This window comes from Athene noctua, chromosome 16 (genome assembly GCF_965140245.1).
Source record: "Athene noctua chromosome 16, bAthNoc1.hap1.1, whole genome shotgun sequence".
Classification (NCBI taxonomy): domain Eukaryota; kingdom Metazoa; phylum Chordata; class Aves; order Strigiformes; family Strigidae; genus Athene; species Athene noctua.
The window spans coordinates 15987539-16011926 of record NC_134052.1 but is presented as its reverse complement, the minus strand read 5'-3'; the positions used below and the strand labels follow the sequence as shown (position 1 = coordinate 16011926).

Sequence of the window (24388 nt, the reverse complement as noted above, 5' to 3'; positions counted from 1 at the left end):
AGGCTCCGGAAAGCACCGACCCGCAGAGCAGATGCTCCACACCGGCCCCGGCCTTCCCACCCAACAAAATCACCTTCACGCCAGCAGCGAGTCCCGGGGGGGGAAAAAAATGGGGAAAACGAACACACCTCCAACTACGAGCGGCGGGGAAAGCTTGCAGGCACCCGAGGCAAAGCGTCCCGGCCGACAGCAGAGTTGTGAAATCCCTCGGTCGAAGCGTCCAAGCAGGAGCACATCGCGCCGGGCAACGCCGCCCAGGTGCCCCGACCCAGAGCCGGTGTCGGCGAGGGAAATAAAAACTTGTGATTGAAACAGGAGGAGGAGGAGGAGGAGGAGGAAAGCCGAGGAGCACGGCGGCAGAGGACGGAGGGGCAGGACCGTCTGCTGGCACGTTTGTCAGCGCTGAAGGGAAGAGGAAGAGGAAGGATGGTTTTCACCCGCCAGCTTGCTGCTGTCGCACCCATCGGGTGCCTCGGGGGGAGCCCCCGCCCTGCTCCCATCCAGCAGCACCCCAGGGAGCCCCGAGGGAAAGGGGCTGTGGGTGCTGGCTGGACCCCAGCAGGGTGGGGGGTGGCCGTGCAAACCAGCCCTCCGCGGGCAGCAAGCCGGCCCCGCAGGGCTCCGCTCGGCGCTGGGTTTCTCAGCCCCGCAGCAGGACCTGACCCCCCCAGAGCCCCCGCGCTCGCTTTTCCTGCCCAGGAAGGAGCTTCCCGGCCTTCTCCTCACAGCTGCCACGAGAACTGTTATGGGTGGGGGCAGCGCGGGGGCCCCAGCCCTGCCCAGGGAAGGAGCAGCCCCTTCCCCTCTGAAGATGCAGCCGAGGGGCCAAAACGCTCAGGCAGGCGTCAGCCCCGCCACGGGGCCCATCCCTGGTTTGTGTGGCCTGTGGGCAGAAATCGGCCTCTCCACAGCAAATGTCTCTGTAAGAGCCCAGGCACCAGCAGGCAGCAGTCAAAAAAAACCAGAAATAAAAATATCCTCGAACAACCCCCCGCCCGGCCCAAGACGCCAGAGCCAGGAGGGACAGTGCCAGGCTCCCCCCGGCAGCGCAGCCCTGGCACCGAGGCTTCACTCTGATTTTACAGGTGGGATATTTGGAGCTTTCACTCGGATTTTATGTATGCATAAATAATAATAATCATAAAATGATGTATATTTTATATAAAACGATATACAAATGTTATATATTCTATTTTCCCTTGAGCCCCAGCTCCAGGAGCCGGGAGAAAACAGCTTTCACTGTCTTATACAAAGCTTCTGGCCCCTCTTGGCACACATAAAAAGACGATAAAACAGAGAAGAAAGCCCAGGGAGAAGCCAGGCTCTGCTGTTACTTAAATCTCTGGGCAGCAGAGCAGAGGAAGGCTCTGCCCGAGCCCGGCAGCCGCAGCCCGAGCAGGGAGGAGGCAAAGCTGCGTCACCGCATCACCGCCGTCAGGGTGGGGAGGGCAGAAGCGCAGGATTTGCTCATTTTAGACAAACACACACCCAGCTTGAAAGCCCCGAGTTTCAGTTTCCATTCTTGCAGCGATGGGACCGACAGCCACGGAGGAGTTTTCCTCCCCATGAAGCCATCGCTGCTGGCCTGGGCGGAGGGGGGTGCTCAGCTGCAGCCCCCCCCAGCCCTGAGCTGCCTTTTGTGCGCTGCCCAAGGACCCGCGAGGGCCTTCCCATGAAGATGCTGGAGCATCTCCTGCCCTGGTAACCCCCTTAAACCAGCCCAGAAAAACCCAGTGACTGAGGAACTGGCAGTTTCCCGCAGCCCCCCGCTCCCTGGCAGCCCCCGGGCAGCGGGAGCCTCTGCGGGTTTTTCCCACACGCTGCGGGGCTGCTCCCGCGGAAGCCTGGAGGAGCAAACACAAGCGGCCGTGCCTCCCTCACCCCACACCCCAGAGGAAAACAGGGACTCGGCGTGAGTCACCCGCAGCCTTTATGTGATTTGTTTCTGGATGTTCCTCCTCCACCCCCAGGCGCGAGCGGAGCAGCCCTGGGCTCCCCCCGGGGAAGGGGAGCAGGGCTGAGCACCCCCGGGAAGGGGCTGCTAACGGGCACCAGTGGGCACGTGGGAGCCCCAGCCCTGCCGCAGGGACCCCAGGCTGACGCGGACCCGACGCTCCGATTTTGGGGTGCACGACCCCCACGGCAGCCTCGGGAGCCCACCCCGGCCTCCGGGGCAGCGCTCAGCCCGTGTGCGCGGCAGCGCTGGGGGGGGCCGTGCTCGGGGACCCCCAGTGCCTCTGGTCTGTGGTGGGGGGAACGTGCTCCCCACCACTCCTGAAACAAGAGGATGAACCAACCCCACACCCCGTGGGACTTCCCCCTCCCTCGCCGGGGAAGTCTCGCTCCAGCCCCAACAGCCCCATCCTCACCGGATCCCGCCCAAGGCCAGTTATCCTCCCACTACCTAACGATCTCTCCCCACCACTTGCCGTCGATGATTTCCCCCTTCTCCTCCCCAAGCCCCAGCCCCGGCCCCACCACGAGTTACCGACAGCCCTGCAAGTACCCAGCGGCCCTCCCCAGAGCAGCACAGCCACCCCGTCCCTGGTCTGAGTGAGTGGCAGGGGTTCTTTTTTTTGAAACTTGAGAACTTTCTGGGTCTTCTGCTTCCCGTTCGCTGGAAGGGGGGAGCGAGCAGCATCTTTGCTTATTTTCCCCCCTCTCAGCGCTGGAGGGGAAGGGGGGAGTGGGTGGCTGCGTGGTGCTCAGATGCCCTCTGAGCTCAAACCACGATACCCAGGAAGGGGACACGCTGCCAGGGCATCCCAGAACACCCCAGAACATCCCAGAACATCCCAGCTGGGCTCTCCGGGGAGACGGGGCTGCACCCCAGCACCTCCCTGCCTGGCTGCCCTGAAAGCTGCCACAAAGGGAGGGGAGGATTGCACCAGCCAAACTCTGCCTGCAGAGCTTTTATTGCTTGGATTGCTGCTGACATCCCCGGGAAGTGCTGCTTCGCAGGGCAGAGGACACCCCCAGTGGGAACGCTTTGCCAGCGAAGAGATCTCGAGTCTCTGGGGCAGGTAAAGGTGCGTGGAGCCGGGGGAAAGCTGCTGCCAGCTCTGCCCCAGCACTCGCTGCCCACTACCGTGTCCCCAGCACCGCCCCCACCGGCGTGGAGACGCCCCAAGCGCTGCCCCACGCTCTGATGCCACCTCTCTGATACCCTTAAAGAGGACTCGGGGGGTTCCTCCAGCCACCCCCTTCCACCCACCGGCCCCCGGATAACCTGGATGGATTTGTCCAAAGCAGAAACGGCAGCTGCAGGCTGCTCAGCCCACGGCTCCAACACTTTCCAGCCCCTGGCACTGCTGGGGAAGGTCCTTTGGGCACCGAGGGACCTTCCCAGCGTGGGAGCGGGGGCCTTTGGACTAAAACACACCCCTGGGTCCGGCTCAGCACCGCTGCTCACGCTGGAGAGGCAAGTGGCAGCTCATGGTGATCTCAACCCTTTGTATTTCCTTGGTCTGATATACCAACGCTGTCCCAAGTACAAAGATAGCAAGGGAGTAATTACTGTGATATTGTAACGGCGGGCAGCCTGGGAGGGAAAAGCTTCTGATTAGGCAGGACTCCTAATCAGCTGCGGCCCTGGGCTCAGGCTCAGCCGAAATGAAACAGAATCTAATGCCTTGCAGGAATAAATAATTTTTCTTCCTGATCGCGTGTTATAACTCTTCTAAACAGCTTGAGGAGCTGCTGGTTATCAGTGCTGGGTCTGTCCCAGCCAAACCACAGGTGACCAGACTTTGGAGCCACATTTTGGGCTCACTAGTCCTTGCGCACACCCCACCCACACCAGGGACACCCCAAGGACAGCCCGACCCTGCACAGCGCCCCCAAAAGCGCTCAGCTCAGCTTCATAACCGCCAGGTGCGTTTCTAAATTAAAGCTGGCATTTTGCAGGCAGGATGTGACAGGCAGCACGGCGGCGGGTGCCTGGTGCTGAGTTTGCTGCCAGCGTGGGAGCTGGAGACGGCGTTGAGCAAAACCCAGGCACCGAGGGACAGCCCCGCCGCCCTCCCTGCGCCATTTCAGGGTGCGGATTTTGGCGTAGGCACGGCTGCAGGGAGATTTTTTAATTTTTTTTTCCCCAGGATGATGCTGCTGCATCCACCCACCTTCAAATCCCAGGCAAAGGGCGGAAAAATAAAACAACACAGAGCAATTCAAGCGTCCCTGAACACGAGCAGATGTGCGGAGTCTACTAAAAACAACTTTTTAAAAAATACCTAAATGACCTCCAGGAAGGCACCGCTGCCCCCAGCATCCACGCACAGGCTGGACTGGTGTCTGAGGGCTCCCCCAGCCACGGGGGGCACACAGGTGGGACAGACAGACGTCCCTTTGCCCCTCACCCTCCATCCTTTCAAACCCCAAAAGCCTTTTGGGGCAGCTCTGCCTCCCCACGCACCTGCGTGTTTCCCAGCAAAGGCCTCCCCTTCGCTACACCCCCCCTCCTGATGGACCAGTCCATCTCTCCAGGGTTGGATTTAAAAACTAAACTCTGTAATTATACACAAAAATTGCTGAAAAAAACAAATTGCTGAAGCTATGGCAGCACGGAGAGCAGCCCCTCTCCGAGCACCAGGGACCGGGGTGCTCAGTGCAGGGGCTGCTGGAGCACCCAGCGCTGCTGAGCCAGGTCCTCGCCCACCCACCCCAGTGACCCCCAGCCCCCCCCCCGCACACCGTCTCACCTCCGTCCTGGTGGGAGGGCCTGGGGCGAGGAAGAAGTTCACATTTCTTTTCCAGGAGGATGTAAGCGATAGTCCGAGCTGGCCTGGCCGAAGAGGCAGAATTAACCAGCACTGGGTTGGTTTAATGGTTTTGCTGGGGCTGTTTCCAAACAACGACCCTGCGGCTAACGGAGGGGGACTCTGTCCACTGCCACAGGAAAGGGCCGAGCGTCCACGTCAGCCGAACGGCCACCCCTGGGCTTCATCTCCAGGCCCTTCCCGCAGAGCAGCACACACACACGAGCTCTGCTCCATCCCGGAGCACCCGGACACGCCGGCACAGCCGCGGCTCCGAACCCTCCCGGGGCAGCCCCGTCCCGCAGCCAGGACGGATGATCTCCCACATAGCTGCTGCTCTGCCGGGCTTGCAGGGTGGCACTGACCTTCCCGGTTCCTGAAGTTAAAAGCGTGATCTGCAAAGAGAAAAAAAAAAAAATTATAAATCCTTTTATTCCATGAACATGTTTTATCAGACCAGCACCAAATTTACTCAAACTCACGTGTCTGTCAGGGTCTGCGCCAGCGAAGTTTCCCTTCATCCAACAAGAGAATTGCCCTCTTCCTAATGCAGGACTCTTCTTGTCTCCCTTTTAGGGCTTTTCCCCAGGTTTCACTCCTCCTGGTGTTTTAGCAGACCAGCACCCCCTAACACAGCCGGTGCACTCAGACAAAGCACCCCCTTATTTTCCCTGCGTTAAATCCCCAAAGGCAGCGGCGCATCCTGACCCCGACACTCCTTAAACTCCTGGGATCCAGGCAGAGCACCCCAGCGTGCCACAACCCTCACAGGATCTGGAGCATCTTCGCAGGCGTGTGGATCACAGCGAGCACAGAGCACATATAAATATGCATTTCTATTATTAAAAGCACGTTCCTGCCCCGACTCAGCCCCACTTTGCAACCCCGGCTGTCCCAACCAGACACAGAAACACAACAAACGAGCAGCGCTCTTTCAAAAAAAAATATTTATTAGCTCATTAAAGTGACCTGTCATCGCTGCTGCTGCCAGATCAAGTTTGTAGAACCCCCAACACTTCAAGCACCTGACTCCTTCCAGCCGGAGACAGCGTGAAGGTCGCGGCAGCCGCCCGGCGCGTGCCCCAGAGCAGGACAGGTGGGAATCGCGGCGAGCTGAACGGCCAAGGAGCACTGAGGGGGGAAAAGCGCCCCGTTACAGAGCGGCTGCTCAAACCCGGCGGGGATGGAACGGCAGCACCCGGGCTCCCACAGGACGAGGTGCCCAGAGATTGCTGGGGACCGGGGACTGGCCCGATCCTGCGCCGGGGTCACACCCCGTTAGCGAGCGCAGGCGCGTCGGCACCGCGCTGCTGTTCGGCTCATCTCTGCACGTTCAACACTACGCCTCGGCCTCACGGCACGGCCTCCACAACCAAAGGGCTTTGCTTAAACAAAAAAACCACAAACAACCCCCGCTGTTAACTTCAAAAAAAAAAAAAATCCCAAAGAATGGATTTTTTTCTTTGGGAGAAAACTAGAAACAGACCCTAAATCCTCAGAAGTTACAGCTCTTCCCGGCCCTCTGGGTTTCTCTCCGCCCTCCATCCCCCAGCAGACCTGGGCAATGCGCCGCCACCTCCCTCACGAGAGCTCCCGCTTGTTTCTGCCACCCCAAGCCAGCACCACACGCAGAAGCCAAGCTCCGGGGGCTCGGGCCCGCGCCGCCACGCAGGGCACCCTCCTGGTTCCGATGGCTGCACCCCCCCACCAACCCCCCCACCCCCAGCATCTCCTCTCCCTCCCCAGAGCCCCCGGGGACGGGCAGCGGCCGGTTCCCCGACGCCTGCCCCGTCAGTTCACACCCGAGCCCGGATCGGTGCCTGCTCAGCGCTTCGCCTGCTTTCCCTTCTGCTCCCGCCCTCTCCCTGCCCTGCGCCCCAGCTCCTGCGCCCCAGCTCCTGCCCGCTCCTCTAAGGGATGCTGCTCCAACTACACCTGCAGACAAGGCATGGCTGACGAGCTAGAACGGAATGAATATTCCAAGAAAACAGGGGAGGAGAGCTTTATATAAAAATAAGGTTTTTTTTCCTCTCTCCTCCAAACAGGGCAGAGCGTTTTTGTCTTTCCCTTCTCCTCCCGCCTTCCCTCTGACCTGAACCTCCTCGTAACCAACGTGAGCTGCTCTGAGTCTCGTTAACCCGTGCCCCTCGTTTACACCGCTCCTCGTCCTGCAGCGCAGCCAGAGAAAAGGCAGTTCCACCCAGAGCGGCACGGCCAGCGTCCCTCCAGGCAAGTCCCCCCCTTCACTTCTGCTCCGCCTCGTCGGCCACTGCTGTCACCTCGATGGTGGTGGCGGCGTGCTCGTCCCCGGTGGCCTCGGTGGCACCGGACGGGACGGTCACGACCGTGCTCCCGCCGGGAGCCATTTGTGTCACGTTCTGGATGGTGGTGCTGAGTCCCGGCAGCGTCAGGAGCTGGAAGGGACTCACCACCTTCACCACGGTGCTGCCGTCCTGCACCGCCGCCGTGCTCAGCACCGTCAGGTTGGAAGCGTCCGGGTGAATCTCCACCGTCCCGGGGAAGGTGGAGCCGGCGGAGGCCAGCACCGTGTACCCGCCCAGCAGCGGGGAGGCCGGGGAGCTGGCGGCGGGAGGCTGCGACGGGCTCTTCCCCAGCACCGAGGGCGGGAGGGCCGAGACCACTTTGCCGAGAGGGAGGTTGGCAAGCTGGGAGACGGGCACACCGGGGGTGACGGCGAGCTGCGCCGGCTGCGACAGGACTTGGGAGGTGATGGCAGCTGGGCCGGAGGTGGCCCTGGTCAGCCGGGGACGTTTCAGAGGCGCGGGGACGGAGACGGGCGTGAGGGTCATCAGGACGTTGTTGAGATGCTGGGATTTGTGCTTCAGCTCCTTCGCCCGCTTGCGGTGCTCGTCACACTGCTGCTCCAGAGCTGGAGGGAGGAGAGCTGGGCTCAGCCTGGAGCCCCGGGACAACCATCCCGGGGACTGCGGCAACACCAGCAGCAGCAGCCGGTCCCACCGGGGCCGGTGCAGCGTGCGCCAGCTTTAGCACAAACCCCACTTTCTTCCACAGAAAGAAAACACATCAGCAGCGCCAGAGCAGTGGCACATCCCGGGAAATACCTGCTAAATCCCGGGCGTACTGCTCCCTCGAGCGATCCATCTGACACTTGTGGCTGGCCAGGACCTTCTTGACCAGGTCCAGCATACCAAAGTTCTGGACGACATTGTTAAGTAAAACGGCATCTTAAAAAAGAAGACACAGATCTTTGAAGAAAGCACAATTCCCCGTGCAAACTATACAGGGTAAAAAGCCATACGAGAACAAAAATGTTCAGCTGAGACAGGCAAAATCTGCAGGAGGGTAACACAAGAGGCAGGGGAAGAGGAGACAGAAGTCATGAGAAAGTGCAAGAGGTCACTAGTGGATAAATAGCACTCTCCTGCTTAGCAGGGGTGATAAGGAATCTGCTGGCAGAGTAGCTGCCTGCTGCATCGTTATGCCAATGGCCTAAATTCCACCTCAGCTCCCGAGCCAAGTGTCTGTTCAGACCCAGAGCCAGCACACAGGAAGCTCCAGGCACAGGGAACTGGACAACTGGGGCCACCTGAAGCATCCCCGAGAGTCTGCCTGGGGAACAGCCAGAAACAGGAACGAGTTTTGATGAATTATGTCCCTATAGAACCGTCCGGATATCCCTAAGGAGAAAATAGTCCCAAAGTCCCTCTCCTGAGAGGCCTCCAAGTGCCCGTGCCCAGGCCTTACCACCGAGCTGCAGCGGGGGGTCCTGCGCTCGCTGCTGCAGGCCCTTCATGGTCTCCACCAGCTCCTGGTGGAACTCGTGGATGACTTCTTCCAGGAGACCTGTGTCCTTCAGGCCTCGCCAGAAAGCAAAGGTGTCATCTGGAGAAAAAAAAAAAAAGCAAGGGAGAACCTCAAAATCTGCTCTGGGCTCCCCTCCTGGCCCCTACAAGGGTGCAGTCCTGCTGGGCTGTAGGTGCCGGGGCAAAGCCCAGCTGGTGCACGGACCTGAAGGAGCAGCTGAAAAGGGACCAACTACCCCCATCCTCCCTCACACACAAACAGGACACCGGTACTACAGAAAAGCCCATTCCTCAGAGCACGCCAGAGGAGCAAGAATGATTTTTATGACTCCTCTGTTGGTTTTGTTTTGTTTGCCCCCCAGAGCCACACCAAGCCTCCGCTTTGACACCTTAGTGCTTGGAAACAATTTCACCCCGAGACGCCGCCGCAGTCAGAGCGCGCCCAGGCAGGACGCACGGCAGCGCTGCGCGCCAGTAAGCGCCAAACGAACGACCCCAGGGGAGGCTCCAGCAAGAAGGATCCCGTTCCTCGTCCCTGTCCGCTGCTTCCCCTCTTCCCCTACAGCTCCTCCACCCCCTGCCCCGCACAGGATCCCGAGCGGTACCTCCGATGCTGGTGCTCCAATCGCTGGCATCCTCGCAGGTTTCTATGGTGATCGTAGCTGGGGATCCGTTCACTGCAACCAGTAGCAAAAAGAAAAAAAAAAAAAAACAAACCTGATTTTTTTCTCAGTATTTTTCACGGGCTGTTTCTCAAGGAAACAGCTCCCTTGCTGCGTTTCTGCAACTTCTCCTTTTCTCTATTTGGACGCAGCTCTCGCTGCTGCACGGACAGAGATGCCCAAGCGGATGCTGAGGCAGCACGCAGTTGCTGCACCAGCATTACTTATTTTTCCACACTGGAGTGCAACACCCCGGGGATTAATTCTGCAACCCTTGCCCAAGAACACGCGCCCAGGAGCAGCGTTGCCCTCCCGTCCCCCCCCCGTGTACCCAACTAGTACCACTTGGGGCAAAAGTCAAATAGATTCAGAGTCTGATTTTTGGCAATTTTTTTCGCCCGGCTTAAGCTTGCAGGACTGTGATGTCTGGAGGGTTTCTAAAGCCTCGAAAGGGAGAGCACCCCCCTCACTGTGCAGGGACGCAGGGGGGCTCCCCCCCTCTCTCCAGCTCTGTCAAATCCCCATGGTTTTGTCACCATAAAGCCGGGGGAACCGGCGTCGTTCGAGCCGCGTGCAGGAGCAGGACCAACGGGAATCTGGCCAGAGACTCCTTTACTCTGCAGCCTTCAGGGCTCTGGTAACTCCGTACGGGAAGTGTCTCCCCGTTAGTGAGCTGATGCCCGTGCTCAACGGGAGGGCTCAGGCCAGGCCACATCAGACTCCACCACAACAGCCGTGGTGCCGGAGCACGTGGCAGAACCGGCCATGGGGCTCGTCCTGGCCTGGCTCAGCTCCCACAGACACCATCGGGAGCTCGGGGCTCTCTGAGGGCTGTTCTTAACTCTCAGAAGCAAAAGGGGTTTAGAAATATATAAGTACTTAGAAATGAGAAAGCCTTCCTATAAAATAATTGTCTGTAATTACAGGTGAAATTAAGTTTAGGGCTACAGCTACGCAGCCACAACATCATTTAAATCCAGTTTTGTGAACTACATACACAAGTGCAGATAAAAAAAAATAATCTGTTGTATCCCCTAGTTCTCTTCAACCTTTCATCAGACAAAGCCAATAATAATTCAGCCAGGAAGCCTTAAATGAAAACTCTTGAATTATTCCAGAAGTTAGATTAGAGCTGGCAGGAGGAGGGATTCCTGCCCTGGCACCCTGCGCAGCAAAAGCTGAGCTGATCCCTGTCTCCTGGGACGAGCACTATGGACACACACCCGAGTGGCAGCGAGGACAGAAGGGGACTTCAAGCAACAACTACTGTTTTCTTACAGATTAACTGCAGTCGTCTGAATCCCAGAATCCTCTGGGTTGGAAAAGCCCCTGCAGCTCCTCCAGCCCAACCATGACCCTCCCCCTGACCCTTCCCAACTCCCCCAGATCCCTCAGCGCTGGCTCAGCCCGACTCTTCAACCCCTCCAGGGATCCCGGGGACTCCCCCCTGCCCTGGGCAGCCCATTCCAACGCCCAACAGCCCCTTCTGCACAGAAATCCTTCCTCAGAGCCAGCCTGACCCTGCCCTGGGCAGCTTGAGGCCATTCCCTCGGGGCCTGGCGCTGGGGCCTTGGCTCCAGAGACTCATCCCCCCTCTCTGCCCCCTCCTGGCAGGGAGTTGCAGAGGGCCAGGAGGTCTCCCCTCAGCCTCCTCTTCTCCAGACTGAACCCCCCCAGTTCCCCCAGCCGCTCCCCAGCAGACCTGTGCTCCAGACCCTGCCCCAGCTCCGTTGCCCTTCTCTGGCCACGCTCGAGTCATTCAATGGCCTTTTTGGGGTGAGGGGCCCAAAACTGAACCCACTCACCGAGGGGCGGCCTCCCCAGTGCCGAGCCCAGGGCTCAGATCCCTTCCCTGTCCCTGCTGGCCACGCCAGGGCTGACACAAGCCAGGATGCCATTGCCCTCCTTGGCCCCCTGGGCACACCTCTGGCTCATTCTCAATCCCCCCAGTCCCTCTCTGACTGGCAGCTCCCCAAGCCTGTGGCACTGCTGGGGGTTGCTGTGGCCCAAGTGCAGAACCTGGCATCTGGCCTTAGTGAACAGTTGGTCTGCTTTGGCCACACAGTCCGGGGTAAGGCAGGAGGCCAGAAGGGCTCGTCGGGTCACGCAGCGTTACAGAGCAGTTAGGTGAGTCACTGCATCGCCGCCGAGACGCCCTAACGACTCTGCCCCGCTCTGCTACGGGGAATCCTGCAACAGAGCAGGGTGAGAACGCAGAGGGTGGAACAACCCACAAAGCCCAAGAGGCGAGCGCAAGGGGCGCTGGTTACGCGGCGTTCCCTGGGCTCTAACGCTCCGAAGCCGCCGTTTCGGGTGTGAGGAAGGGCTGGACGTACCATCCGCAGAAGCGGGAGTCAGAGGGATGTACTCCGTCGATGTTTGGCTGGTCAAGGACACTCTGGCTCCTGTCAGGTCGATTTTGGTGCTCCGGCAGGTGTTGGAACAGACCTTCGTGTGCTGGTAGAAATCCAGCTCTCCCGAGTCCATGATCTTCCTGAAAGACAGGAGCAAGCCCAGGGACAGGCACGTCGGCGGGGGCAGAGAGCTCCCAGGCACAGCTCCTGGCAGCCTTCACCCCCCCAAAATTCTCCAAGGCCCAGGAAAAGCAAAAGCCAAGAGAGCAGGCAGAGACAACAGTCTGCATTTCCCTTGACAAGTCCCTGTGTCCTGACCTTAGAGGCAGCACTAACTGAGCGTTAATGAAAATAACATCCACAGCCTGCCACACGCACAGACCCACCAACACGCCATACTCCAGTGCTGGCAAAGCCTTTCAGGAGGCTGGGATGGGGAGGAAAAAAGCCCACTGTGCCGTAGCTGCAGCAAAGGACTGGAGCAGATTCGGTTTCTGATCACTTCCCCACCACAGCCTGCATCCTCCTGCAGGATGGAGGAGGAGAAGCGGGACTCGAGCCCGAGTCCAACCCAGAGAGGATGAATTTCCTTAGTCTGAGAAAGTCCTTTTCTTCACCACTGGAGCACTCAACTTGCACTGAGAGGCTCAAGAGGCAGATGAGCTTTTCCTAAGGATAGATCCCTGTAAAACTGAACATACCTTGAGAAGTTTGTGACAAACCACCCTGCTCCCAGCAGATCTCCTGCTGGCTACAAGCCTTCAGGGAAAACGTGGCGTTTAGAGCCCAAACACTGCCGTAACGAAGCAGGGAGAGCTCTTCCCCAGCAGCCTGGGCCACGCTCCCATGCAGCAGTTTTATCCCTACCCTGTGATGCTGAACAGGGTCGTCCTCCTCCCTGGGATCTCCTGACCTGCTCTGAGGACACCCCCCCGCCTTCACCCGAGCCACACACACCTACCCCCAGCGTGCCCACGCGTCTGTGGGGCTCCTCTCCCACTTCCTAACAGCCTGGCCTCCAAACAAGCTGGTTTCAGAGCTAGTCCTGCCTCTCTGAGCAGGCTCCTCTGCATGGGGGTCTGTAATTTTAGCTAGGAACCCTCACTGGGACTGATGAACATCTCATTCGTTGAGGGACGGAGGAAGGAAGGAGAAGAGAAGGTCCCAGTCTGGTCCCACCAGCACCTTCCCCCCCATGCCCGCCTGCAGCTCCCAGCAGGACTGGCTGACGTCTCAGTTCAGGGTGAGACAGCAGGAAGTCTCTTCCTTCCCTTTTTGACTCTACACCTCAAAAAGAGATGAGGCACAACTCTATTTATAAGCTAAAATAAGATCTCTCAGCTTAAGCAAAGGAGGTTCCAACACTGGCATATGTGACCTTCCCAGTCTAAGCACATTCCCTCCAAAGCATCCCCAGACTTTGCTGGCCAACAACCACCTCAGCTTCCCAGGATTTGCTCTCATGGGTTGCTGGGTTTGCCTTCATATATTTCTCAAGAAGTTTTTTTTCCCTTGAAAGACCTGCCTTGCCAAAGCATAAGCCTATTATGTGAAATCTATGTAGAGCAAAAGCTGCTTAGAAGGAATATGGGAGGCGCCTGCATTGGAGCAGAAGAACAGAGGCAAAGGCAACGTCACCCTGTGAAAAGAGTACAAACTCACTGACAATTCCTGGGGAAAGAGGTGATGCTTTTTTATCCTGCCTACAGGCAGAGGCAGGCTTTAATTAAATCACAGTCTCAGGCTGGTGTTCAAGGCCATTGAAGAATTAAATTACTGTAGTTAAGATTACAGAAGAGAAACGCTTGCATAAATAAGCTTTAAATAAGTCTTTGGCAGGAAAAAAAAAAAAAGGTGATGTAAAGCTGACATGCTGCAGTGGGAACATAGCTGACTGACTGCCATTTGGTAGGTCACACTGAGAACCCGTGGACACCACGGCCTGACCACCCGTGGCTGTTAAAACTCTCAGTGACCTTACGCCAGCTGGGAACTCGGCGCAGTTCAACTCCTAAGTAGGTTGAGGAAACCTTTTGTGCCCCAAATTACTCCCTAGGCACAAAGATAAAGCAAAGCCATTGGACAGAGCACGTGTGGGGCCAGGCTGTTATTAAGACAATCGTTCAGTGGCACATTTGCTCTCCCAGCAGCAAAACAATCATGTCAAAGGCTCTGTTCCACCCCGTTATCCCCCAGAAAGAATGAGTCCCCGCTGTTGCTCCGTGGATACAATCAGAGAGACTAACCGGAGCATGATCCCGTTCATCCGGATCGCCCGCTTCCAATCCTTCAGGGTCGACTTGCCCGCCAAGTGGACAAACTCTTTGGGGCTAATTAAGTGATCGTCAAACTGCAAAAGGCAGAAGTGCAACGTCAGGGTGAGAAGCCATCAAACAAGGAACGTGTGCCCCGGGAACGTGATCCCGCAGCGGGGCCAGGCTGCCTGGATGGCAGCTCCCGGCGCCCAGCAGCGAAGCAGACAGCTCACACACGCTTCCCCACCTTAGAGAACACTGTCAGAGTTCCAAAAATTAAAGCCAAATATTGCTTTGAGTTAGCGGCGGCTCAAAGCCAAGGGTTTGGGGGGTTTATGCAGCACTGAGGAGTTTGCCAAATGCCCAGGCAGGACGGTTGGGAAAAAAACCAGTATCTTGTGCAAAATATTATTAACAGCCACCCATGTTCCCACTAGCTCCCGAGAGCCAGCGCTGCCGGTGACATTTGGGTCCAGGGGCACGCTACGAAGGAGAAGCCCGTTTGGCCTTTGACCTCCTGCTACCGAGCCCATCGATACCAGGGAAACCTCTGGCCTCTCGCAGCACACACCCACTTCTACCGAAAACCAGCCGGAGGGAGTTGGCACCCGGCGTGTCAGCAGGCAGCTCTCCCCCTTCTTTTATTGCCCTACACGCCCAGTTCTGCCTGAACCCACGTGCTGACCTAAAAGCAACCCGTAGAATCAGGCAGTCCTCTACAGAGCTGCTTTACAGCCCGTCTCCAGAACCATTTCCCAAGTCCAGGCTCTTTTCAATGCCCATGTTGACCAACATAGAGCTCACTCACCATTACTGCACGAGAAAGTGCTTCTCTGAACACGTACGTGGGCTTTGGTGCAAAGAAAGGGCTGATTTTAGGCAGCAGCATTATCTGCAGCAGTACCTGTCCTCTGTCTCAGGGATGGAAAAGACCATCTCTCCTGTGAAGGGCAAGGAGAGCCCTCTTGCAACAGAGCCCAGGGGAGACACTCCTCAGCGGGGTATTTTAGTCCGTGTACAAATGCTTACGACAGCATCACTCACGGGATGTTCCTGAATTCAGGCAAATTTTAACTGTGAGTTATCCAGGACACAGTAGAAGCTCTTCAGTGGGTCCCCTACCAATAAACTTCAGCAAATTCTCAACTGAGCAAACACTGGAAATGCCCAAATTTCTCAAACCCTCCCACAACGCAGTTAAATTGAGGCAGCATCTCCCCAGCCAGGACTGCTCGACCTGGCTGAGAAGTATCACATACCACAGCACCAACGTCCTCCTTGCCCACCACGATGGGGTTCTGATGCGAAGCAGCTTACCAAAGCTCATCTAAACCAGGACAAGCCAGGTGAGCTCACAACGCAGGCACGGGAAGGCACGAGTCAAGCGTTGGGGCCCTTCATTCTCACCTGCACACACTTCACGTTGATCCCGGGGCACACAAACTTCCTCCAGATGAGGTTGGCTTTGCTGTCCCCACAGGTGATGGGGTAGACAATCTCTGCCTCCAAACTGTCCTCATCTTCAGCCATCTTCACTTCTCACAGGGAACAGAGGAAGGGACAGATTAAAAAGAAACATGAGTCGCAGCCCCTGATCCACCACCCCGAGGCACAAACACACACACAGAGTGATAAAGCACTCCTGAAGCTTGGGGTTTAAAAAAAAAAAAAGCAGACGGTGCATGGTGGGGTGTGTTGGGGTTTGTGGCCACCACTCACTTGCACTTTGCCACTAAAGCATCCAAACACCCAAATTTCTTGGGCAAAACAGCACCAGCAGATTTATACCGACCCAGTGGCAGCTGAGTGCATGACATCCGAGCAGTCAGTGGCCAGGGCTAAAAAAAAATTCATTTCTTGATAAAAATGAAAGGAATTATGTTCTTTGGATAATTATAAAGACACCCTTGGTTTTAGAATAAAACTGTTTTTAAGTCCCCTCCAGCTAAACTGGCCACAGCCTTCGCTCACTACATTCACTTCTATTTGTAACCATAGCCAGCGAGTTTGCTGCAAAACCAACATCCCCTGCGCAAGTTGGAAGGGCAGGAGCCAGCCATGGCCAGACACAGGGTCTCATCCTGCACCAGGAGAGGGCAGCAGCAGCCCGGCCAAGCTCCCTCCCTTCCCATCACCCAGCCCTGCAGCTCGCTGGGCTCCCCTGGGTGCCGGGTACCCCCGGGGGAGCACCCCGGTACCCCCGGGCCAGCCAGCAGCTCTGCACAGCAGTGCCCGGGCCCCCTCGGCCAGCTCCAGCACAGGATTGGGCCACGTTGGGGTGGTGGAACCAGCACGGCTCAACCGAGGGGCTTCGGCATGGGCCGGACCTACCTAGGACGGCTTCCTTCAGGTGCGTGGAGGCTGTGAAGGCGGCAGCAGCCGCCGCAGCTGCATTTTCAGTCTCCAGAGTGTCTTCGTTTATGTCACCGCTGGGAAGAGAGTGGAAGAGGCAGAGTTAAGCCACATGCATGTGCCACCCCCCACACCCGATGCCTCATGGAGACATTCCTCCAAAAGTCACTCGGACTGCATTTTCCCACAAGAGCTACAAGTCAGCTCGGGTTTTGAGAGGCTCAGCTCCATTTTTCTGCACAGAGATGAAGAGCCCCGCGGCAGGCAGGCAGGGAGGCTCGCTGCCAGCAGCCCAGCCAGCTCTGCCTCGTGTCACTTTTAATCCCAGCCCCATGGAGCTGCCTCCAGCGCAGCCCGTGCTGGGAGGTGGCGTGGAGGGATGCTGTCAGCACGGTCCCTCGCTCAGAAGCTGCTGCCAGCCTCTGGCAACTTCTCTTGAGATTTCCCCAGGAAAAAACATGTGTGAAACATGCTGCTGCTGTCTGGGCAATGGACTGGCTGAAGCTCCTGGTACGTGTCTTATGAGGAGCGGCGGAGGGAACTGGGGGGGTTCAGTCTGGAGAAGAGGAGGCTGAGGGGAGACCTCCTGGCCCTCTGCAACTCCCTGCCAGGAGGGGGCAGAGAGGGGGGATGAGTCTCTGGAGCCAAGGCCCCAGCGCCAGGCCCCGAGGGAATGGCCTCAAGCTGCCCAGGGCAGGGTCAGGCTGGCTCTGAGGAAGGATTTCTGTGCAGAAGGGGCTGTGGGGCGTTGGAATGGGCTGCCCAGGGCAGGGGGGAGTCCCCGGGATCCCTGGAGGGGTTGAAGAGTCGGGCTGAGCCAGCGCTGAGGGATCTGGGGGAGTTGGGAAGGGTCAGGGGGAGGGTCATGGTTGGGCTGGAGGAGCTGCAGGGGCTTTTCCAACCAGGATGCTCCCAGCAGCAGGACCTCAAGGAGACACAAATACACTATAAAGGAGTTTGACAAACCCTAACAGTGGATCCATGAGCAGAGATGACAGTGTGAGCTACAGGCCCTCACAACCTGATCTCTGAGCCTCTTACAGCACGATACACCCAGGACATTAACCAAGAGCTGGCTGTCCGACTGCTTTCATCCTCCCCACCCTGGAGATCTCCAGCTTCTCACAGTGCTGCCCCGATGGAGACCCACAGCTGGTCCTGCACCGCACCCACCCCCTCACTGCCGGCCCGTTCCGGCTCCCACCGCGGCAAAACAGAGCCCCAGCCCCTCTAAGGAGCTCCCGTGCACGCTCAGACAGGGTAGGGGTTGAGGGCTGTGACCCGGGACACGCTCCTCGCCCCCTGGGCTGGGAGGGAGGAAGCCCACACTGGTGCCCATCGGGATCCTGGCCAGCTCTAAGCATGGACCATTCCTAATGGTTTTTAAGATGTGCGTTTGGTTTTGTTATTGAAAATGTCTAATCACTGCAGCAAGCTTGTCCTGCAGGGATGGGGAGGGAAAACAATTAACTTTCCACATACTTCAGCATATAAACTTCCCAAGCAAGACTGTAAGGAAAAAATAAACCTGAAATCCACCCCAGTTTGGTACCACGGGAGAATTAAAAGAATGGTCCTAGTGACTCACTGGCAACCACAATTCCCACCTGCCGTGCCACAGGGACAAGCAGATTCAAGAGCAACTGGTTTTTCCATCCTGGCCTCCTAACACTCAGCTCCGGGGTGGAACTGCAGCTTCAAAGCATCCCCCTCCCCTTGGCAGCTGCAGGGCAGAGACCTGGTGGGGAGCAGCAGGAGATAAGGGAACGGGTGTGGGCGGCCGCTCCGCCTCACCGGGGAGTAAGGCAGGAGATGCTGCTTCAGAGGAGAGCTGAGGGCAGCCCCAGCTGCGGAAGAAAGGCACCGCGGGACGTCACGCTGCCCCTGCCCCTCGCAGGGACCAACCACCCAGACCCCAGGGAGGGAGAAAGGTGGTGGATAATGCAAAAGGACTCGTAAAGGCAAACTCAGAGCTAACGCGTTTGCGCACAGGTGAACGTTACAGAAGTGGCAGTTTGGGATGAGAAAAATAGAAGAATTGTAACCTGGTTTTTCTTCATCCCGTTGCTGCTTTCTTGCATTTCTCCAGATGTATTTGGAGAAGAGCCAGCAAAGGTGCTTCCGCAGGGCACCAGGGCTGCAGGAGGCAGCGGCCACCTCCGACGTGCAAAGCCCAGCCCTGCACAGCCCGGACTGACCTGCCACCAGATTAAAAACCTCCACCGACTTCTCTAGAAAAAACACCCCAGCAAAAAGTCAGCACCTGAAACAGGGCTTCCTCCGGGACTCCATCGCATTCACACCGCTCCAAAAAATGACCAGGAGGCACGACTGGACTGGGAGAAATAACCCCCATCCTCCAGAGAAAAAAAAACCAACCAACTTCAACAGCTTGTATGAAAAAAGCAACTAAAGTCTGTGTCTGCCACGGAGATGTAACGGGGTGGGGTGGAAGAAAAAAGCACAATAAAAGGTGAATTTGTCCACACTGCTTCCCCCATCCTCTTGCAGAGGAACAGACTGAGGCAGATGTAGGAAAAAAACCTCAAAACACCTTCCAAGCCCCAGCGGTGCATCCCACCAAGCCGGTCCTGCCTTCGCCGGTTGCCATGACGAAGCCGGGGGAGGATGGCTCTCATCTTCCTCCCCGGGAGGATCCATAAACCAGATGGGAGGAAAAGAAGAAAGCGCATGCTGACAAAGCAGCGGGCTTGCGTCTCCTTTCTGCTCTGCTCCTGCCTCGCCTGGAAACTTGAGAGAGAGAAAAAAAAAAAGTCTCCACCAGAAACCTGCGCTGGGGACACTGATCAAAAACACAAACACCTCACTGGAGCATCGAGCACCGATCCCTTCCAATTGCAGATGAAAGAGAAAAGCTTCTTGCTGATTATTCCTATTTTCCCATTTCCCTCTGCCTTTTCCAGTCTTAAAACCACATGAACTCAGCTCTTCACCACTGGTTGTGTATATTTTTTTCAAATAGCAACATCATACCCAGAGGAGCACTAGAAAGAGGCACCAACCCCCAAGCTGAGTTTGGTTTCTAAGTGCCGCCTAAGACAAGCTGAAAGCCCACGTCCCGTGTGAGCAGTGACTGAGGAATCCCAGCCCGGGCTTGCAGCTCCTGACGCCAGCTGGGGCTGCAAAGGGAAAACAGAGAGGAGAGGGAGAGGGAGCCAGTGCCACTATGGTGTTGCTTCAGGAGAAGCAGAGCCCAGTGGAGGCAACCTGCGAGGAGAGTCCCAGCAGGGAGTTTTGCTCCATGAGAACGAGATCCACGTCCTTCCCAATCACCCGGCGCCATCCCAGAGCAGGGGGGGAGCGAGGAGCCTGCCCACCAGCCCTTCTCCAGAGAGCTGCATGGAAAAAACCCCAGGGAATCTCATAATGCCCACTAAGATATGCTCTGCCCCTAGCTGCAACTAAATAAAAATCCTCCTCTCTCTGCTGTGTAGAGCTGACCTGCCCCTGACCATCCAGGGGACACTGGGAGGGTGAGAAAAGGTTTCCAAAGAAAAACAGGGTGGGAAATAAGAGAAAGGAAACCAGCCTCTGCCATGATCCATGTTCCCAGACAACGCTGCGCTGCTGCACGTGGGTCTGCAAAGGCTCGGAGCCACATTAAAAACAAGAAACTGTTCTGCATCCAAGAGCTGCCACATCCCAAGTTCCACATCTGGCTGCTTGTCCAGAGAGGGAGCCAAGGAAGTCACCACGGGCCAGAGAGCGAGGGGAGCGGAGCCTTCCTGCCCTTCTTTTGGGAACGGAAAAGGCTCTCGGAAGCGCTTGCGGACCCGGGATGCGGAGGAGCAGGGCAGCTCCTGCCCGCAGCACCCCCACTGCCCGGCTCTCACCCCCTTCCACTGCCACGGGGAGAGGGGAGGAGGACGCGGGGTGTCAGCAAGGCAGCACCTCGCTGCTGCCGGCCCCTGCCAGGAGAGAACAGGTTTGATATCAGTTACAGCAGAGCGAGGCGAACGACACCTGCGCTGTAACATAAGAGCTGTCCCCTGACACAGAAACAGCAGGACGTACTTAAGGGAAGGAGATAAATGTGTTTTGTGGAGGGCAATAAACAGCCACTTGCTACCTGCTTGTTTCAAATGCAGGAACTTCTGGATCAGACAAACCTGCCTGGATCCAGCTCTGGGTGTGAACTTGGATTTTCTGCCCACCGTAAGAGCAAAGCACTGAAATGTCTCTGGGCACCATCCTGTGAAAGGCTGCAGAGAAATAAAACAACGGGCCCTTTGCTACACGGGTGAAGGTACCAGCCAGGACCTTTGGCCATGGAAACCAAGACCTGAGCGACCTGCAGCTGAACGGACCAGACCTGGCCCAACAGCAGTCCCAAAATGCCAACCAGAAAGGCAAAAATTGGGCAAAGCAGCAACACTTTAAAAATTCCCCCCTGTTTGTTGTTGGTTTTTGTTTGGTTTTGTTTGTTGGGTTTTTTTTCTGAGGAGTGTCACCCCACCCCACACAAGGCCACCTCCCTCCCTCCTACTGCCGGCAGCGGCAGTTCCCGCAGAGCTCTGCCAAAAACCACGGCACCAAACCCGCCCTGGGGAGGGGAGCTCTGCCCCACCGCGCTGCGGACGGACGCTCACCCCTCAGACTTAGGCAGCTTAGTGAGGCAATCACAAAATAAACAGCAGAAAAACATTGATTTAGCTACTGGTGTCCTGTTCCAACCGGATTTGTGGCCATTCCAACATCGACATCACTGAGAAAAGATGTTTTGGTTTGGTGGCTTTTTTTCTTCTTTTCTCCAAAACAAATTGTTGCTCTGCTTTTTATTCTGGGTTAACACCAGCTTAAAACCACCAGTGGTAACTCCGCTTTAACAGAAAAAGAGCAGAGCCTGCTCTGCTCCATAAGCTGGGAGGTGCAGAGCCCACAGCCCTGGGTACGGTCCCAGGGGTGTCAGCGAGGACCCGACGAGGAACCGGAGACTGCCCAGACGTCGCCGAGGTCCCCGCTGTGATGGACGAGTCAGATGTAGATGATTAAAACCACCCGACTCAGCTGACCGCGACCACAGTTGGGAGGTTTTCCTGCACATCACCTTGGCGTGCGCCGACCCCGTCTCTTACCCGTGCTGGGACAGGTTGGTGGTGACCAGCACCGTCTTCACCTCCTCCACGCCGGCTCCGTCCACCGCGCCGTCGGGTGTTGTCACCACCACCACCTCCTCCATGTGAACGCTGACGTCCGGAGTCGCCATGGCCAGGCAGGAGCGGGCAGCAGCAGGCAGGAGAGCCCTCGGTCTGCGGAGAAACGAGGGGAAGCCCCACGTGAAAAAGTCTCCCTGCTAAAATGGGTCGTGGAGAGACCATCGGCAGGGTGGGAGCAAGGGGGCTGCAGGGAATCCGTGCTCCTACGGAGAGGGGGATGAGCAAATCCCCAACCGCTCCAGAAACAAGGAAGGGATGAAGGGAGGTTCGTAACCCAACACACGCTCCGCAGGCTGGGTGAGGGTGATGGGCACGGGAAGGGACTGGGGCACGGGGGGCGAGGGGCAGAGCGTGGGAGCAAGAAACCAGTCCCGGCATTCACCAGAAACTCTGTGAAGATACTCAAGTTTGCAGGTGCGTTTCCAAACGTATTTCAAACTATCTCAAAAGGATTTCACGCTGCTGGAGGAGCTCAGCACTGTCTCCTCCACCGCAGGAACTCTCCCCTCCTCCAAAGTCACACCCCGAAAAATGAAATTAAAAAAAGCCCTTCAAGCCTGCAGAAACGAAGTGACATCTGAAAACTATTTCCAAGCGTGTGTTTCTAATAAATCAGCAATAGATTTAGGATACCACTTAAAACCGACTTCAGCGCCTACCCCTGCAAAGCCATTATTTCACATGCAAGAAGAAACCTGGGAAAAAACCCCAAAATCTCGTGAAGGCCCAAGGAGACGGGCATCTTTGTGCTCTCACAGTTGCAGCACAGCCCTGGCTCCTCCAGGCTCCACACCCGGAGCACAACCCAACTCATGGGGGAAAATCCTGGTCCCCCATGGACACCATCGCCCCCCCCCCCGCCAGCTCACGCCCCAGGGAGTTTAGGTAACTCTAGAATTAAAAGCAGCTTTAAGTCATTTAAGCAACATAAGTCAAAAAAGCAAATAAATATCCTTTACCAAGCTTAACGTTATCGTTAACATTACAAGCAGAGCGCGATAAAACCCGCGTACGCTGTTTAGAGTCACCAAAAAAAAATAATTTCTTTGCAAATCAGCTTCTGAGGAGAACTTCATCCCTGTCCCACGAGCGAAGCACACCTGCATTTCCCCCCAACCCCCCGGCAGCCTCACCCACACACCAACACCCAGGTTTTGAGAAGCCCGGGACTACACAGCACGTCCCCTCGCACCGGCGCAGCCCACGCGGGGGTACGGGCAGATTTGGGGGAGCCCTTCGGGGCCGCTGGGCTCCCCCCACCTTCTCCCAGAGCCGTGCGCTGACACGACGTGTCCGAGCTGGCTCTGCAAAAACACCCGTGTGGACCCCATGGGGTGACCTACCCCCTCTGTGGGGTCCCCCCGAGCCGAGGGTCCCCCCGAACAGCCCAGCACGAAGCCACCGAGGGAAGCGCTTCGGTTCCTGCAGCAGGCGGCTGGGCTGAGGGCGAGAGAAACCAGAAGGTTTGCTAAAAAATAGCATTTTAGCGAGCGCAGAAATGGGGCAGACCCACGCCTGCTCCCCACTTCCCGGCCCCCCTCATTCCTGCAGCGGGACGGCAGGTCCCCACCGGGAGCTGTGTGAGGGGCACAGCGCGGCGCAGCTGCCTTCAGCTGAACTCCTGCGGGTTTTTTTGTCGCTGCTCTATGCCTCCACTTTCATTTTGGGGTAAAAACTTGCAGCGTTAGCATCACCCACGACAGCCTCCGCGGCAGGGCCCGGTTTTGGGGTGCTCTGAGCATCCTGCCCAGCTCCCACCAGGGCTGGCTGGGGGAAGGCTCAGCACTGGGTACCTCCGGGCAGGAACGAGCACGGGATGGGGAAAAACTGGGCTGAAAACACAAAAAATCATCAGTGGGGGGGCAGCTGGAGGGGGACAGGGAGCACCCCAGCTCTTCCAGGGCTGGAAGCACCCTTGTGCACGCCGCATGGCAGCTCCAGGAAAGATTTGGGGTGCGAAAAAAAAAATAAAAAAAAAAAGGCAAGAAAACAAACAAACAAAAAGGCATTGCACCACTGAAAGGAGGATTTTTGGGGTGCGCTGGCAGTGGAGGGGATAGAAGCAAGCAAGGGGGGGTGCACGGGGGACACCCAAGGAGGGTGCGTGGGGTGAGGGGGGGGGTGTAAACATGGGGGTGCCTGGGGTGGGCTGCAGAAAAGGGGGTGCACGGGGAGGGGGGTGTCGGAGGGTGCGGAAAGAGGCGACTGAAGGAGGGGGTGCGGGAACGGGGGTGCACGGGGGGGGGGGGTCGTGGCTGCGCAAACGGGCCGAGGCGGTACGGGGGGGTGCAGGGAGTGGGGTGCAAAGGGGGGGGGTCGGTTGGCCGCGTTCCTCGTGGCGGCGCCCCCCCCCCCCAAAAAAAAAAAAACCACCCTGTGGCGGGGCGGCGCGCGCGTTCCCGCCGGCGGCGCCGGGCGCGAGGCCGCGGGAGGGGAAGGGGGGGGGGGAAGGAGGGGGGGGTGCGCGCTCACGCTGGCAGCGCCGGGCGTGCGGGAGGGAGGGGGAGGAGGAGGAGGAGGAGGAGGAGGAGGAGGGGGGGGGGAAGGGGGGGGCGCGGGGCGGGCGGGCGGCCGGGCGCTGCCGCCGTCTCCTGCCGCTGCCGTAACGTCCTGACGCTCCGCAGGGACCCGCCGGCCGGACGGCGCGTACGGAGGCCCCGCGGCGGGGGAGGCCGGGCCCGGCTCTTACCTCAGGCCCCGCTGCCCCGCTCCGGCTCCAGCGGCGGCCGCTCCGGCTGGGCGGGCGGTGGGTGCGGGGAGGGAGGGAGGGAGGCAGGAGGGTGGCGGTTGGGGGGGGGGGGGGGGTGTGTGAGGGGGGAGCGGGGCTCCGCCGCGCGCGGCTCTCGGCCCCCCCCCCCCCCCCGCGCAGGCGCAGGGCCGGGCCGGGCGCCCGGGACTTATTTCGCGGGGGCGCGCGCGGCCCGAGCGGCTGTGAAATAGGGACCGGGGCGGCGCGGGGCGCATGCGCGGGGGGGGCGCGGGCACGGGCGCCGGCGGGACGCGGTGGCTGCGGCCGTGGGGGATCCCCCGGGACCTGCGTGTCCTC

General features: G+C 58.1%; 1 protein-coding gene across 3 annotated transcripts; it reads right to left on the bottom strand.

Annotated features, from left to right (window-relative positions):
• Positions 1-6522: 6522 nt before the first annotated feature.
• On the bottom strand, positions 6523-24127 carry GMEB2 (glucocorticoid modulatory element binding protein 2). 3 transcript variants are annotated; one of them, XM_074920579.1, is made up of 10 exons: positions 24032-24127; positions 21262-21435; positions 16145-16242; positions 15221-15348; positions 13805-13908; positions 11541-11698; positions 9148-9219; positions 8484-8621; positions 7841-7963; positions 6523-7647 (listed from the first exon to the last, which is right to left on the bottom strand). In XM_074920579.1, exons 2-10 carry the CDS (start codon positions 21390-21392, stop codon positions 7001-7003), a joined length of 1599 nt encoding a protein of 532 aa, XP_074776680.1. In that variant the 5' UTR covers positions 21393-21435; positions 24032-24127; the 3' UTR covers positions 6523-7000. The 3 variants fall into 3 exon arrangements, with proteins under 3 accessions (XP_074776680.1, XP_074776681.1, XP_074776682.1); XM_074920580.1 differs by lacking the exon at positions 24032-24127 and adding an exon at positions 22686-22778; XM_074920581.1 differs by lacking the exons at positions 21262-21435; positions 24032-24127 and having other exon boundaries at positions 15221-15343.
• Between the last annotated feature and the right edge of the window lie 261 nt (positions 24128-24388).